General features: G+C 42.2%; 1 protein-coding gene and 1 long non-coding RNA gene across 3 annotated transcripts in view; both read right to left on the reverse strand.

The window, feature by feature from the left end:
* The window catches only part of LOC308664294, a 359,871-nt gene that overhangs the window by 5,229 nt on the left and 337,246 nt on the right, over positions 1 to 17,396 (reverse strand). The window lies entirely within an intron of this gene.
* Positions 1 to 17,396, reverse strand: part of B4GALNT1 (beta-1,4-N-acetyl-galactosaminyltransferase 1) — a 108,510-nt gene that overhangs the window by 5,229 nt on the left and 85,885 nt on the right. For both annotated transcript variants that reach the window (XM_081321381.1, XM_081321380.1), the window contains 7 exons: positions 17,109 to 17,215; positions 16,936 to 16,973; positions 12,665 to 12,845; positions 9,175 to 9,282; positions 7,782 to 7,972; positions 6,093 to 6,233; positions 4,970 to 5,207 (listed from right to left, as the gene is read on the reverse strand). In XM_081321381.1, the coding sequence (XP_081177507.1) occupies positions 4,970 to 5,207; positions 6,093 to 6,233; positions 7,782 to 7,972; positions 9,175 to 9,282; positions 12,665 to 12,845; positions 16,936 to 16,973; positions 17,109 to 17,215 (1,004 nt within the window). The remainder of the gene's footprint in view (positions 1 to 4,969; positions 5,208 to 6,092; positions 6,234 to 7,781; positions 7,973 to 9,174; positions 9,283 to 12,664; positions 12,846 to 16,935; positions 16,974 to 17,108; positions 17,216 to 17,396) is intronic.

Below are 17,396 nucleotides of genomic sequence, written 5' to 3' on the forward strand. Positions count from 1 at the left end.
ATGGGCCTTAGGAAAGCTGAGCAACAATAAAGCTAGTAGAGGTGACAGTATTCCAGCTGAGCTATTCAAAATCTTAAAAGACGATGCAGTAAAAGTGCTACACTCAATTTGCCAGCAAATTTGGCCACAGGATTGGAAAAGATCAGTTTACATTCCAATTCCAAAGAAACGCAGTGCCAAAGAATGTTCAAACTAGACTTCCGGTTTGCGAACGCCGCTGTTATGGATGTCTAAAGGATGGCTCTCATCTTCCACGTCCAGTTTCGCATTGCTGGGGGGTCCTAAAAGGGCCGAAGAGTCACCCTGGAGAGGTGACCAGCAAGAATGGGCTTTTGCAGAAATGCGGGGGAGCTGCAACCCTCCCATTAGTGCCTCCGTTCCCTTCAAACCAGCGGACAAAACATGGCCAGTTACTAGGCTGCAGACAGCCGAAGTCACACTTACCACCAGGCAACATTAAAGCAGCATGGAAGAGACTGGGTAAGATCCCTCTCTTATACTCCAATCTTCTTCCTTTCACCTAAATAAGCTGCTAAGTACCTTCCCCCCTGCGGAGAGGGAGGGGAGAGTTCAACTCTCCCTTCAAAATAGCAGTGATCAAGCCTCCAGGGGTGTTTTTTTAAAAAAAAATTGAAAAAACGAATTGGACGTCAACTAGAACTTTATAACTTGTGGACTAAAAGCTTTTGACTATCTACTCCTTACTTCCTACTCTTATTTGAAAATTTGGCTTTGCTCTTTTAAAATAGAAGAAACGATTGAAAAGAGATTAACAGATACTTCCCTAAAAGAAAAGATTTTTTTAAGTACTTGGGGGACACCCAGTGGCCAAACCTGAAATTGCAATCTGACACTCTTAAAAGAGAGAGAGAGAGAGAGAGAGAGAGAGAGAAAAGACTTGGCTGATACCTTTAACCTTGAACATCAGATGTGAGACTACACCATGGAAGAAATACAAAAACAAATCTATGCTATGATGAAAATAACCTGCCAAACTTATCAGTTCCTTTCTATAGCCAGCGATGAAATAAGAGCTTTTGGAAAAAAACTAGAAAGCATCTTGGTTAAGCAAACTCAAATTGTGACAACAACTAATAATCTATTGGGACAGAACATAACAGAAGAAATTGAACAATCACATACATTGACAGAAGATTTAACTACTCAACAAGCACAGACACTTGAAGATCAAATTGAGAAACAGTTGGAAGAAAAAATACACAGTGCAGGACAATTATATCAAGAGGAGAAAATAATGAGAAGATTTGGTGCTTTTATTAGACCCGTCAACCCTTCAAAAATGTAGATTGGAGAGTCATTTCAATACGATACAATAACACAAGAATTATTTGATGACCCTGAAGCAAGGAAACAAAAAATGACATGGCAAGGGAAAAAAGCAAGAATAAGATTGAAGAAGAGTGGACATATTTAAGAGGCCTGAAACAGAAAAAACTAGAAGAGACAGGATTGTACTTGGATCACGAGAGATTGTTTTGATGAGTAGATAAAAATATTGGCTAATTAAAAAAAAGAACTCAGATGTATAAATATCAACAGTTAAATTGAAATATTGAGCTCTTTAAATGAAATTGATTAAGATGTATATATCTTAAGAATGATATAATGTAATTAATATACTTGGATGTAGTGATATGAAAGGATGTATTAAATGTTGAAATGGGAGAAATTTTGGCTAATTTTCAATATGTGGAAACTATAATGAAAACAAGAATATTATATTGTATTACTAACTTGTTAATATGGAAATAAGATAGATAAGAAGTGTATTTATATTATTAGGTATTGGAGAGAATTCTGTAAAGGGAAGGGAGGTCACCCAGAAATATAAAAATGAGAAACTTCAAACATTTAACTTTAGTATCAATGCAAAATTAAAGCTGGAAAAATATATAAGGTGTTTGATGTCTTAAAGAAGGAATGTTAAAATATAAAATATATAAAAGTATTGACAAATGTAAGAAAACTACTAAATAACTGATGGATAACAATAAGAAGTATGTTAATTTAGATAAGAGATAATATGTATTAAAGGAAAACAGAGAGGAAATACTGGTTACAACAAACTGGAGATTTGTAATAATATGTATCTGTATGAAATGGAACTACTGTAAGCACTACGTTGCTTTTCAAAGATACTATTGTAATATTGGAAAATCAATAAAAAAACTTATAATAAAAAAATGTTCAAACTATTGCCCCATTGCACTCATTTCACATTCTAGTAAAGTTATGCTAATGGCAGAAAGTGAAGAGGAACTGAAGAGTCGCTTGTTGCGAGTGAAGAAGGAGAGTGCAAAAGTTGGGTTGAAACTAAACATTAAGGAAACCAAGATCATGGCATCCGGCCCTCTCAATTCCTGGCAAATAGATGGGGAAGAAATGGAGGTAGTGACAGATTTTATTTTCCTGGGCTCCAAGATCACTGCAGATGGGGACTGTAGCCAAGAAATTAAAAGACGCTTGCTCCTTGGGAGGAAAGCCATGGCAAATCTAGACAGCACACTAAAAAGCAGAGACATCACCCTGTCAACAAAAGTGCGTATAGTCAAGGCTATGGTCTTCCCAGTTGCAATGTATGGCAGTGAAAGTTGGACCATAAGAAAGGCTGAGTGCAAAAGAATTGAGGCCTTTGAACTCTGGTGCTGGAGAAGACTCCTGCGAGTCCCTTGGACTGCAAGGCGATCAAACCGGTCAGTCCTAGAGGAGATCAACCCTGACTGCTCTTTAGAAGGCCAGATCCTGAAGCTAAAACTCAAATACTTTGGCCACCTAATGAGGAGGAAGGACTCACTGGAGAAGAGCCTAATGCTGGGAAAGATTGAGGGCAATAGAAGAAAGGGACGACAGAGAATGAGGTGGCTGGATGGAGTCACTGAAGCAGTAGGCATGAGCTTAAATGGACTCCAGAAGATGGCAGAGGACAGGAAAGCCTGGAGGAACATTGTCCATAGGGTCGCGATGGGTCGGACACGACTTCGCAACTAACAACAACAAAGTTATGCTTAAAATCCTACAAGCTAGACTCCAGCAATATGTGGATAGAGAACTACCAGAAGTACAGGCAGAATTTCGAAGAGGCAGAGGAACTAGAGATCAAATTGCCAACATACGCTGGATCATGGAGAAAGCTAGGGAGTTCCAGAAAAACATCTACTTCTGCTTCATTGACTATGCTAAAGCATTTGATTGTGTGGATCACAACAAAATGTGGCAAGTTCTTAAAGAGATGAGAGTACCAAACCATCTTATTTGTCTCTTGAGAAACCTATATGAGGGTCAAGAAGCAACAGTGAGAACTGGGCACGGAACCACTGATTGGTTCAAAATTGGGAAAGGAGTCCAGCAAGGCTGTATACTGTCGCCCTGCCTATTTAACTTATATGCAGAGCACATCATGAGAAAGATAGGGCTAGATGAATCAAAAGTGGAATTAAGATTGCCGGGAGAAATATCAACAACCTAAGATATGCAGATGATACCACTCTAATGGCAGAAAGTGAAGAGGAACTAAAGAAGGGTGAAGAAGGAGAGTGCAAAAGTTGGGTTGAAAGTAAACATTAAGAAAACCAAGATCATGGCATCCGGCCCTCTCAATTCCTGGCAAATAGATGGGGAAGAAATGGAGGTAGTGACAGATTTTATTTTCCTGGGCTCCAAGATCACCGCAGTTGGGGACTGCAGCCAAGAAATTAAAAGACACTTGCTCCTGGGTAGGAAAGCCATGGCAAATCTTGATAGCACACTAAAAAGCAGAGACATCACCCTGTCAACAAAAGTGCGTATAGTCAAGGCTATGGTCTTCCCAGTTGCAATATACATATGGCTGTGAAAGTTGGACCATAAGAAAGGCTGAGCGCCAAAGAATTGAGGCCTTTGAACTATGGTGCTGGAGAAGATTCCTGCGAGTCCCTTGGACTGCAAGGCATTCAAACCGGTCAGTCCTAGAGGAGATCAACCCTGACTGCTCTTTAGAAGGCAAGAACCTGAAGTTGAAACTCAAATACTTTGGCCACCTAATGAGAAGGAAGGACTCACTGGAGAAGAGCCTAATGCTGGGAAAGGTTGAGGGCAAAAGAAGAAGGGGACGACAGAGAATAAGGTGGCTGGATGGAGTCACTGAAGCAGTAGGCGTGAGCTTAAAGGGACTCCAGAAGATGGTAGAGGACAGGAAGGCCTGGAGGAACGTTGTCCATGAGGTTGCAATGGGTCAGATACGACTTCGCAACTAACAACAACAGTTTGGTAGTAAAACATCTGCCAAAAAAAAAAAAACAGCCAAGCTCAGAGAGCACCAAGGACCCCTCATTTCAACCCTGAGCTACAAATATTCTCCTTTATTGAAATCAGAAAAGTGCCCAGAGAGGCCTGTTTTTACCCATTGCCATGTCAGGCACCCATTTGTAGGCACTTATTAGCAAATTGTGTAAGGTAAGGGATATTGTGTTTAGGATGAGAGTAATTCTTGCTTTCTAGAAGCCAGTCTAAACACTGCACTAGAGGAAGATTGTGGTGCCCTGATCTGCTGTTGGTAGAACAGTCTTTCCAGGAGCTAAGCGGCTTCTGGAGTGTCCTTGCTATTGTTGTTATTCATCACTAACTATTAATTGCTTGAGTTTGGGTTATCTACATATTTATTTATTATCAGGTTTTGGTGCTGCTCCAGTCAGAACATTCTAAGCAGCTTATGATCTGCCTGTTGTAATAAAGGTGGAATCATGAAAAGCATAAGGAACAGCAAAACTAACAGGGCAGAGTCAGTCTAACTTTCTTTTAGTCTGAAAAAATAAACATGGTGAAAAAGAGTACCATTTTCGTTCAGGAAGGCCTGGAGGAATGTAGTCCATGGGGTCACGATGGATTGGACATGACTTCGCAACTAACAACAACAACAATTCTAGATATGGGTCCCAAGCTGAGGATCACTCATGCTGGCAGAATTACTCACCAAGGTGGCCAACACGGTCAAGGCGAGGGTCAAAGCCGACTTGCAGCACTTTCTCTGTACGTGCCAAGAAGAAGTTGATCACGCCATCAGTGACTACACAATCAGGGAAACCTTCAATGACGTGGTGATAACCCTGACGGATTCGCAGGCAATCTCCAATCTCATCACCAGGCTGCACGCTGATCTGTTGGCGGTAGGTGGTGATGTAGCCCGTGATCTCCCGTACTGCTCCACCCACCTGCGGAAAACAAACAACACTATTGAGGATGGATGGTGTGGACTTGTATGTGTATGTGAAGGGGATTCTGTCTGCAGAAAAAAATGATTTCTCAGGGGAGGTTATTTCATTACTCTTATCCTTGTAATTTTGTTTTAATGCCCATTTTTGTTTTGCTTTGTCTATTTATTACATTTTTATGCCACCCCAGGTCCCTTGTAAGGTGACTCTGGGTGGCTTACAAGTTATAAAATAAGCAAAAATAATAATAATTGAAACGTGAAAACTACACAGATTATGATTTTAAAACTATGCTAAAACCAAAACCAAGAGACGAACAGGACAGGGTTGAGGTCTTCATACCGCGTTACGTTTTTTGTTATTTCAACTTAGATTTTGTAAGCCGCCTAGAGTCTGCTAAGTAGATGGCTATAACAGATTTAGTGAAATCTTGATTTATTTAAATCAATAAATATCTTGGAAGAAATTAAGCCAGAATCAAGAACTGGAGATTTAAATAACACTGCATCCAAAAGCAACCATTGTGTGATAGACTTTTGCAAATTTAGAAGGGAATGAGTCTCTCTTTTTAGTCTCTTTATCAATTGTAGTCAAAATTGATTGACTCCACATTATGAGATACAGAGATGTTCAAATCACAGCCATTGGACTAAGCCTGCCTCCACATTTCTGTACCAACTGTGAGATCTACCACATCTGCTGAAAACCTCACACCTGCTCCTCAAAGCATCCCCCTCATTCCAGAAAACCACCTATAACCACTGTAGACCATTGTTTCTCAGCAACCTGATGATGTGTGGGACTTTTAACTCCTAGAATCCCCCACCCAGCATGGTGAAATAAATGATCCAGAGCCAGCAAAAGCAACCACGGGGCAGAACTCACCAAATCCAGGGACGTTTTTTCAAGTACATCTACCAGCTTTTCCACTTTGGTGCGGGGTGTGAAAATAAAGTCGTCATCCACCCACAGAACATATTTGGTGGTCACCTGGGAGACGGCAAGATTTCTACCAGCAAACCAGCCCTAGAAAGAAAGGGTGGAGAGGGAAAAGAAAAATAAGACTATTTATGAGCATCGCTACTGACAATCCTTTTGCCAAATAACTGGATTGCTCCTGTCGCTCAGCCACAAAGCACTGAAAATTACTACCTTATCATTTCGTAACTCAAACTTTGGCACCTATGCCTTAACAATGGCTTTATAATCCTGCGTTCTGTCTGTCAACCTTTTCAAAACACTCTGATCGGTACCATCCATTTCATCTTTGCATCCTCAACTGAATAACTAAGTAATCTTCTGTGGAGCTGCAGATTTACTCCTGCAACCCACATGAGATTCCTACCTATCACCTTCCTTTTACCCATAGGTAAAGGTAAAGGTTCCCCCGCACATGCATGCTAGTCGTTTCTGACTCTAGGGGCCGCTGCTCATCTCCGTTTCAAAGCCGAAGAGCCAGCGCTTGTCCGAGGACGTCTCCGTGGTCATGTGGCCGGCATGACTAGACGCCAAAGGCGCACGGAACGCTCTTACCTTCCCACCGGAGTGGTCCCTGTTTTTCTACTTGCATTTTTACGTGCTTTCGAACTGCTAGGTTGGCAGAAGCTGGGACGAGTAACAGGCGCTCACTCTGTTATGCGGCACTTGGGATTCGACCCACCAAACTGCCGACCTTCTGATCGACAAGCTCAGCGTCGTAACCCACTGAGCCACCACGTCCCTCCTTTTACCCATACCCTGATTCAATATGAGTCCTGCCCCCTTCTAGCAATGAAGATATTGGATAATGCAAGAAAATAACCAAGGACTCCATAATATGGTCTTTACCAATTCGGCCTTGATCTCTGTCCTACAAATACAAGGCAACTCTCATCCTAGTCACAGGGGTCTGGATCTCTTCAGCTACGTGATTGTCAGGTTTTCCATGCTTTGTGTACAGGAACCTCCTGAGAAGTCAACCCAGTGAACTGTTCTTGGATGACTAGAAATATGCACGAATCTGTATTGAAAAAGCTGTGTGGGAAATTCAGCTCCTTACTCATCCTAATTTTGATCATCAGTAAATCGAAAAAGTCCTGTTCAATCCATGACAACAAATTGGTTAGGTGTGTGTCATGTATGTGTTTCACTTTGAGAGCGGGCAACTAAATTTCATTTTTGATGTGTGCCATTGTGCCCACAGTAAAAAAAAATGACAATAAAGGTTATTTGTCTGTCTGTCTGTCTGTCCGTCCGTCCGTCCGTCCGTCCGTCCATCCATCCATCCATCCATCCATCCATCCATCCATCCATCCATCCATCCATCTATCATCTATCTATCTATCTATCTATCTATCTATCTATCTATCTATCTATCTATCTATCTATCTATCTATCTATCTATCTATCTATCTATCAAATCATAGAAATGTTTCCCAGCATAAAAGGCCAATGGAGTGAGCTCCTTTTAGCAGAGGTTCCTCAAACCCTTTCTTTACTCACCAAACCTCTGGGACTAAATCTTTCCCAAACTTACAGTACTTTTAAGAAGATGGCCAAGGCTAGGCCTGAGGACTCCCCTAGCACGTCTCCCACCTTGCCAAAGGGCATGAAGTACTGCTCAATGTGGGGTCCCTGCACATGTTCGATGTCCGGGCTATCATCTGCAATGATGATGTTCACAGTGGGGTAGAACTTGCGGATGCTGTCAATCAACACTCGCAGTTTGTCATAGCGTATGAAGGTTTTAATAGCGATGGTGACCAGGGCACTGATGTTGTAGGTTCCTTGGGAGAGACAAAACAGGAAAGTTGGCAAGAGGGCTCAGCTGGAGAAGGATTTGGCAGGATGTCTAAGAAATGAACAAAAATGGTACTCTTCTTCACCATGTTTATTTTTTCAGACTAAAAGAATGTCAGACTGTTAGTTTTGCTGTTCCTTATGCTTTTCATGATTCCACCTTTATTACAACAGGCAGATCATAAGCTGCTTAGAATGTTCTGACTGGAGCAGCACCAAAACCTGATAATAAATAAATATGTAAATAACCCAAACTCAAGCAATTAATAGTTAGTGATGAATAACAACAATAGCAAGGACACTCCAGAAGCCGCTTAGCTCCTGGAAAGACTGTTCTACCAACAGCAGATCAGGGCACCACAATCTTCCTCTAGTGCAGTGTTTAGACTGGCTTCTAGAGAGCAAGAATTACTCTCATCCTAAACACAATATCCCTTACCTTACACAATTTGCTAATAAGTGCCTACAAATGGGTGCCTGACATGGCAATGGGTAAAAACAGGCCTCTCTGGGCACTTTTCTGATTTCAATAAAGGAGAATATTTGCAGCTCAGGGTTGAAATGAGGGGTCCTTGGTGCTCTCTGAGCTTGGCTGGGTTTTTGGGTTTTTTTTGCAGATGTTTTACTACCAAACTGTTGTTGTTGTTGTTGTTGTTAGTTGCAAAGTCGTGTCCGACCCATTGCAACTGCATGGACAACGTTCCTTCAGGCCTTCCGGTCTTCTACCATCTTCTGGAGTCCATTTAAGCTCACGCCTACTGCTTCAGTGACTCCATCCAGCCACCTCATTCTCTGTCGTCCCCTTCTTCTCTTGCCCTCAACCTTTCCCAGCATTAGGCTCTTCTCCAGTGAGTCCTTCCTTCTCATTAGGTAACCAAACTAGGTAACATCACCAGTGCTAGCAGTGATGTTACCTAATTTGGGTAATGAAACATCTGCAAAAAAACAACCAAGGTCAGAGCGCACAAAGGACCCCTCATTTTTCTGATTTTTTTTTGGCCTCTTTTAAAAGACCACAGCATAACCCTGGAGAAAGTGGACTTAGAAAAGGATGAGCATACCTGATTCCACCTGCACATATTCAAGAATACAATTTAACTTCATGTTTCCCAAATCTCAGGTGAGATCCAGCAGGGAATACTTCCCATATGAAATCTTGGGACAACTACTATCCGTCTGGCACACTCACCTTCACTAGCTCCACCACTGGATGAGCCTGGATAGTAGAGCTTGGGAGTAGGTGCATGTTGGATGCGAATGCTAAAAGATGCACGATGCTCATCAGTAGAAAACTGCACTGGAAAACAGAGGAGACCAAACACTAGTTTTGGATGTGACTTTCCTGCCCTAGTGCCCTTTAGATGTCAGACTTCCATGACCACCATCTCTATGGTGAAATGACAGTTTAACATATCTGGAGGAGAGCAGACTGAGTTATTATGAAGAGGAAGCTGATAATACCGAAAATGCTTCTAGCTTGGGAATGAATTTTTCTCCCTTGTTTGCATGTCCTTAAGGCACTTGTGGTTGGCTTAGTCTGAGTTTAGCTAACTCAAACCCTACACACCACAACTTAGGTTTTCATGTGAATCAGCCACTAAGGCAGGGGTTCCCAACCGGAGGTGCTTGCGAGACGATATCCCAGAAGTTGCGAAAACTTGGGTTTAAAGGTTTCAAAATTATAGTGTCTATGCATAATTCATTGCCGTTATTTTGAACTTTTGTAAGGGGTGCGAGAATATATCAGAAGCATTCTAGGGGTGCGGGGTATAGAAAAAGTCGGGAACTGCTGCACTAAGGCAATAAACTACAGGTAGTCCTCGAATTACAACAGTTTGCTTAGTGACCAAAGTTACAACGGCACTGAAAGAAGTGACTTACGACCATTTTTCATACTTACAACCGTTGCAGCATCCCCATGGTCATGTGATTTACATCCAGATGCTTGACAATTGATTGACATTTATGACGGTTACAATGTCATGTGATCCCCTTTTGCAACCTTCTGACAAGCAAAGTCAATGGGGAATGCCAGATTCACTTAACAACCGTGCTACTAATTAAACAACTGCAGTGACTCACTTAACAAATGTGGCAAGAAAAGTTGTAAAATGGGGCAAAACTCAGATAACAAATTTTTCACTTAGCAACATAAAGTTTGGGCTCAATTTATTTATTTGTTTATTTATTTATTTATTTATTTGTTTGTTTATTTATTTATTTATTTATTTATTTATTTATTATATTTTTATACCGCCCTTCTCCCGAAGGACTCAGGGCGGTGTACAGGGCAATAAATATAAAAAACAGAATACAAAAGTTAAAAATGATTAAATATAATGCCCAAATTTACAATTTAAAACAATAATTAAAAACATATTAAAACCCCATCCTAACCCATCAGACCAGGTCAGATTGTTCAAATAAATACGTTTTTAGATCGCGCCGGAAGGAGCGAAGGTCGGGGGCCATCCGGAGCTCAACCGGCAAGCGGTTCCACAGGTCTGGCGCACCCACAGAGAACGCCCTCCCCCTGGTCATAAGTTGAGAAGTACCTGTATAATTTAAAATCCTGGGTCAGCATTATACAAACATAGGCGTTGTATGTAATGCATTAACCTTGCATAACATTACACAGGACATTTTTTAAAACTCTTGTGAGGTTGCAACTTAGCAAAGTTAAGAGATGGGAGACTCCATCTGCCCTTTGGAACCAGCTGCCCGTGGAGCTTAGGACTGCCCACGACCTTCGATCATTTCACCGAGACCTGAAGACCTGGCTCTTCGAGCTTTCCGGCCCAGGCTGAGTTTTAATTGGGGTTTTAACTGGGGTTTTATATGTTTTATATTTTTTCAGGGATTTAGTTTAATCTTTTTAATTGCTCTTAATTTTTGTATTGATGTTTTATATGCCCTGTAAACCGCCCTGAGTCCTACGGGAAAGGGCGGTATATAAATTCAATATAATTCAAAATCAAATTCAAATATAAGGCTGTTCTCCTAAACAACTATGGTTTTTCTGCCTCAAGATGCAATGACCTCTACTAGCTTGGATGGCTTCATAAGAGAACTAGACAAGGAGGGTTAGAGAATCAGTGACTATTAATCACAAAAAATCCTAGGTGCCATTCTCACATCAAAAAGAATTATTATTTCTGTGGACTTCCCAGAGACACCTTTTGGTCACAAGGTGGAATAAGCTGGTCTAGATGGGCCACTGGTCTGTTACTGTAGGAGCTGATCCTGTGAATGGTTTTCAAACAAGCGGCTGTGGTCAAAACGCTATCGCAATCCCCTCTGTTCTCTTTCCTAGATGGTGACCAGACTTAGCTCTACCAGAATGCAAATCTGGTAAAGATCAAGTCAGAAGAGAGATCTAGGGGTAAAAACAGCAACCCGAAGGATTGCTGAGGGTCAATGACTGGGTTTGAAAAGACCATTCTCAGCACATTCCTCCTGTTCCTTCAGTGAGGGCATTGCCAAGGAAGGACAGGGCTGGTGTGAGGCGACACAGTGTCTCCTTTCAAAGAGCTACAGGCCATAAAAGAGAAGGAAATTTGCAGCACAAGGCCTAACATCCTCCTCCCCCTCTCAGTAAAACAGCTGCCAAGAGAAAGGAAGAATAGCCTGACTCTACAGAACTGCAGACTGTTTCTCTGGTATGCCAGAAATGCAACGGAGTGGGAATTCTCCTAGACGAGTTTTACCAGGGAAAAGGGAACATAGTTATTTAATAACACAGCCATTTTTTCACTGGGAAAGCAACAGTTTTCCTGTAGAGCACTGTTTCTCAACCTCAGCAACTGTTTAGGAATGATCCGCACTGCCCCCTAGATAGAATCAGACATGACTGGACAGGGGAAACTTATACTTTTGCCTAGATTATTTTTATTCTACCTTTATTATTTTTATAAATAACTCTAAGTGGAAAACACACACACACACACACACACACACACACACACACACACACACACACACTACTCCTTCTTCCTATTTTCCCCACAACAACAACCTTGTGAAGTGAGTTGGGCTGAGAGCGAGTAGCCCAAAGCACGAAGCTGGCGAGAATAGAACTCATGGTCTCCTGGTTTCTAGCTTGACCAAAGTGTCAACTCTACAAGGAACCAGTTTGATCGAGCCGATAGCTAATAAACATGTCCTTTGAGGAATTTCCAAGCCTCGGAGTTCTGCTTTATTTGTCTCTTGTCTGTTGGAACCATGACCCAAAGATTATTCATCGGCAGAGCAAGATTTGAATTCGGGCTGCCTGACAGCTGACATTTTTGGTTTCATACTAGAACTAGTGGAATCCATCAGGAAAGTTAAAACAACATCTAGGGAGAAAGCCATGGCAAACAATACTATTGCCTCCAGAAAATGACATGGATCTGTCCATCTAGTGAAGTTTGCTTCAAGGAGGATTCTACCTTTACCACAATAGGCCCATATTATGTATATTAAGGTGGGGGCTCATCCAGTGAAGGACTGACAGTGGATATACCTGAGGGGGGAAACATTGGAAAAACTGGCCTGCCTCATAGTGTTTGTTTCTCTCCCCACCTCCAGCAACTTCCTTTTCAATTTGCCCTCCTTTCTCACAGTGATGTTTACAGTTCCCCTCCAGTGGTTTGCCTCACTACTAATATTTGCAGTGGCAAGGATTGCCCCATACCCACCTATATCTGCTGTATGAGGATGGTAGAGGGTGTTAGTGTAGGTGACAAACTGCAGTTGCCGGTTTAGATTGTCCAGCTGGGATCCGGACAGGAAGAGGTGCATTTGTCCCCCCCCTTCCACTTTGACGCCTTCTACCTCCGCAGCCACATTAAAAGTACCCATTTTTGCTGTCAGGTTGACCTGCCATAAGGACAAATAACCAGGGGGGAAAGAAAAAAAAAGAATGTAAGGGTCATGTGGAGAAGGGCTGTTAAAAAAAATCTTATCATTACTATAGCAAAATTACTCCTAAAGAAAAAGAACACCTTTCACCCTGATTCATCAAAATTAGGCAATCAGCTTTCCCTGGCCCACCCCCTTTCAGTTGGGAGTCTATACCCATATTGGAATGCTCTATTCCTTTTATCCCTCTGCACCAAAAAAACCCTACATGCACACTTTTCAATGCCCTCTTTTTCTAGACATCGGGGCTACTCCTCTTATGTCAACCCTACACTCTAGAAATCCATCCAAGTTATGCTGGCATCTAAGCGGAGCGTCCCAGCACTCCCTAGTTTCCATGACAATGGAAACACAAGAAGTGAAATTATTGATCATTAACAGCCCCTTCCCCCTTCATGGATTACTGCCTTGTTGTGGCGAAGGGGCTTGCGTAATTCAATGAAGCTATGAGCTATGCCGTGCAGGGCCACCCAAAATGGACAGGTCATAGCAGAGAGTTCTGACAAAACGTGATCCACTGGAGAAGGAAATGGCAACCCACTCCAGTATCTTTGCCATGAAAACCCCATGGACAGTACCAAAAGGCAAAACGATATGACGCTGGAAGATGAGCCCCTCAGGTCAGAAGGCATCCAATATGCTACTGGGGAAGAGCAGAGGGCTACTGCTAGTAGTGCCAGAAAGAATGAAGGGACTGGGCCAAAGCCGAAAGGATGCTCAGCTGTGGATGTGTCTGGTGGTGAAAGGAAAGTCCGATGCTGTAAAGATTTTTTCTCCATAGGAACCTGGAATGTAACATCCATGAATCAAGGCAAGCTGGACGTGGTCAAACAAGAGATGACAAGACTGAACATCGACATCTTAGGTATCAGCGAACTAAAATGGACAGGAATAGGTGAATTTAATTCAGATGACCATCAGGTATACTACTGCGTGCAAGAATCCCTCAGAAGAAATGGAGTAGCCTTCATAGTCAATAAAAAAGTAGGAAAAGCAATACTGGGATACAATCCTCAAAATGACAGAATGATCTCAGTTCGAATCCAAGGCAAACCATTCAATATCACAGTAGTCCAAGTCTATGCCCCAACTACCAGTGCTGAAGAGGATGAAATTGACCGGTTCTATGAAGCCCTACAGCACCTTATAGAACTAACACCAAAAAATGATGTCCTTATCATCATGGGGGATTGGAATGCTAAAGTAGGAAGCCAAAATATAACCGAAATAACAGGCAAGTTTGGCCTTGGAGTACAAAATGAAGCAGGACACAGGCTGATAGAATTTTGTCCAGAGAATACGATGGTCATAGCAAACACTCTTTTCCAACAACCCAAGAAACGGCTCTACACATGGACATCACCAGACGGTCAACACAGAAATCAGATTGACTATATGCTCTGCAGCCAAAGATGGAGAAGCTGTATACAGTCAGTAAAAACAAGACCAGGAGCTGACTGTGGCTCAGACCATGAGCTTCTCATTGCAAAGTTTAGGCTTAAACTGAAGAAAGTAGAGAAAAGCACTAGGCCACTCAGGTATGAATTAAATCATATCCCTGTTGAATATACAGTAGAGGTGACAAATAGATTTAAGGAATTAGATCTGATAGACAGAGTGCCTGAAGAACTATGGACAGAGGTTCGCAACATTGTACAACAGGTAGCAACCAAAACCATCCCAAAGAAAAAGAAATGCAAGAAAGCAAAATGGCTGTCTCAGGAAGCTTTGCAAATAGCTGAGGAAAGGAGGAAAGTGAAAGGCAAGGGAGAAAAAGAAAGATACGCCCAATTGAATGCAGAATTCCAGAGAATAGCTAGAAGAGATAAGAATGCCTTCTTAAATGAACAATGCAAAGAAATAGAAGAAAACAATAGAATAGGGAGGACCAGAGATCTTTTCAAGAAAATTGGAGAGATGAAGGGAACGTTTAATGCAAAAATGGGCATGATAAAGGACCAAAATGGCAGGGACCTAACAGAGGCAGAAGAGATTAAGAAGAGGTGGCAAAATTACACAGAAGAACTGTACAAGAATGACCTTAACGTCCCTGATAATCACAATGAGGTGGTCACTGACCTCGAGCCAGACATCCTAGAATGTGAAGTGAAATGGGCCTTAGGAAAGCTGAGCAACAACAAAGCTAGTGGAGGTGACAGTATTCCAGCTGAGCTATTCAAAATCTTAAAAGACGATGCAGTAAAAGTGCTACACTCAATTTGCCAGCAAATTTGGAAAACTCAACAGTGGCCACAGGATTGGAAAAGATCAGTTTACATTCCAATTCCAAAGAAAGGCAGTGCCAAAGAATGTTCAAACTATCGCACCATTGCACTCATTTCTCATGCTAGTAAAGTTATGCTTAAAATCCTACAAGCTAGACTCCAGCAGTATGTGGATCGAGAACTACCAGAAGTACAGGCAGGATTTGGAAGAGGCAGAGGAACTAGAGATCAAATTGCCAACATACGCTGGATCATAGAGAAAGCTAGAGAGTTCCAGAAAAACATCTACTTCTGCTTCATTGACTATGCTAAAGCCTTTGATTGTGTGGATCATAACAAACTGTGGCAAGTTCTTAAAGAGATGGGAGTACCAGACCATCTTATTTGTCTCTTGAGAAACCTATATGTGGGCCAAAAAGCAACAGTGAGAACTGGACAAGGAACCACTGATTGGTTCAAAATTAGGAAAGGAGTCCGGCAAGACTGTATACTGTCGCCCTGCCTATTTAACTTATATGCAGAGCACATCATGAGAAAGGCAGGGCTAGATGAATCAAAAGTTGGAATTAAGATTGCCAGAAGAAATATCAACAACCTAAAATATGCAGATGATACCACTCTAATGGCAGAAAGTGAAGAGAAACTAAAGAGCCTCTTGTTGCGGGTGAAGAAGGAGAGTGCAAAACTTGGGTTGAAACTAAACATTAAAAAAACCAAGATCATGGCATCCGGCCCTCTCAATTCCTGGCAAATAGATGGGGAAGAAATGGAGGTAGTGACAGAGTTTATTTTCCTGGGCTCCAAGATCACTGCAGATGGGGACCGTAGCCAAGAAATTAAAAGACGCTTGCTCCTTGGGAGGAAAGCCATGGCAAATCTAGACAGCACACTAAAAAGCAGAGACATCACTCTGTCAACAAAAGTGTGTATAGTCAAGGCTATGGTCTTCCCAGTTGCAATGTATGGCAGTGGAAGTTGGACCATAAGAAAGGCTGAGCGCCAAAGAATTGAGGCCTTTGAACTATGGTGCTGGAGAAGAATCCTGCGAGTCCCTTGGACTGCAAGGCGATCTAACCGGTCAGTCCTAGAGGAGATCAACCCTGACTGCTCTTTAGAAGGCCAGATCCTGAAGCTAAAACTCAAATACTTTGGCCACCTAATGAGAAGGAAGGACTCACTGGAGAAGAGCCTCATGCTGGGAAATATTGAGGGCAATAGAAGAAGGGGATGACAGAGAATGAGGTGGCTGGATGGAGTCACTGAAGCAGTAGGCATGAGCTTAAATGGACTCCAGAAGATGGTAGAGGACAGGAAGGCCTGGAGGAACATTGTCCATAGGATCGCAATGGGTCGGACACGACTTCACAGCTAACAACAAAACAGCCCTTTTGATTGCTATCAAAGTTTATTTCCCAAGAAAATTATGTTTCCTTCCAAAACAAGCTTGCCAGCCCTGCTTTAAAGGAGGAAACATTCAGATGGAAGGTAAAAGGGCTAGTCCACATAAAGCTACCTTAATTCTTGCTGCAATTCCTGAATGCCAGACACCCATGCCCTAACCCTGCCCTCCAACTGCTGGGCATCAAGCACCACTGAGCCATGGTGGCGCAGTGGCTAGAATGTAGTATTGCAGGCTAATTCTGCCAACTGCCAGGAGTTCGATCCTGACCAGCTCAAGGTTGACTCAGCCTTCCATCTTTCCAAGGTCAGTAAAATGAGGACCCAGATTGCTGAGGGCAATAGGCTGACTCTGTAAACCGTTCAAAGAGGGCTGTAAAGCACCGTGAAGCAGTAGGTAAGACTAAGTGCTATTGCTATCTTACCTGATATAATGTTCTTTCAGCTGCCTGCAAGCTCAAGCCTGTGGGGGGGGGGAAACACACAGCAGTGAAAAGTTTTTGCCACTCCATGTTGCTATTAAATTCATCACACACTCTTACATTGTGATAGACCTCTCTTTGCTTCTTTTGACATGCACATAAAATAAAAGGCTTGCCTGGAATAAGAATGGTCTGGAGGGGGCGAACTTCCACACCTTGAACTGGGTATTCTAGAGGTGAGTTGGCTTGGACAATGATCAGCTGATCAAGTGGAGACCGAGACCTGATGGAGATAAAGGAAGGCAGTTGAGAGTGCCAACATTTGGCTTTCATTGATAAGCAAAAAAAAACCTCCCAAGGAATGACAGTTACATATGCCAAGCATCTTCTTGCCATGGGGTTACTTTAAAACATAGTTGCTTAACACTTTACTCTGCTGTTTTGTTCCTCAGTGGCTAATATTT

This window comes from Vipera berus (assembly GCF_964194415.1).
Source record: "Vipera berus genome assembly, chromosome: 2".
Lineage (NCBI taxonomy): Eukaryota > Metazoa > Chordata > Lepidosauria > Squamata > Viperidae > Vipera > Vipera berus.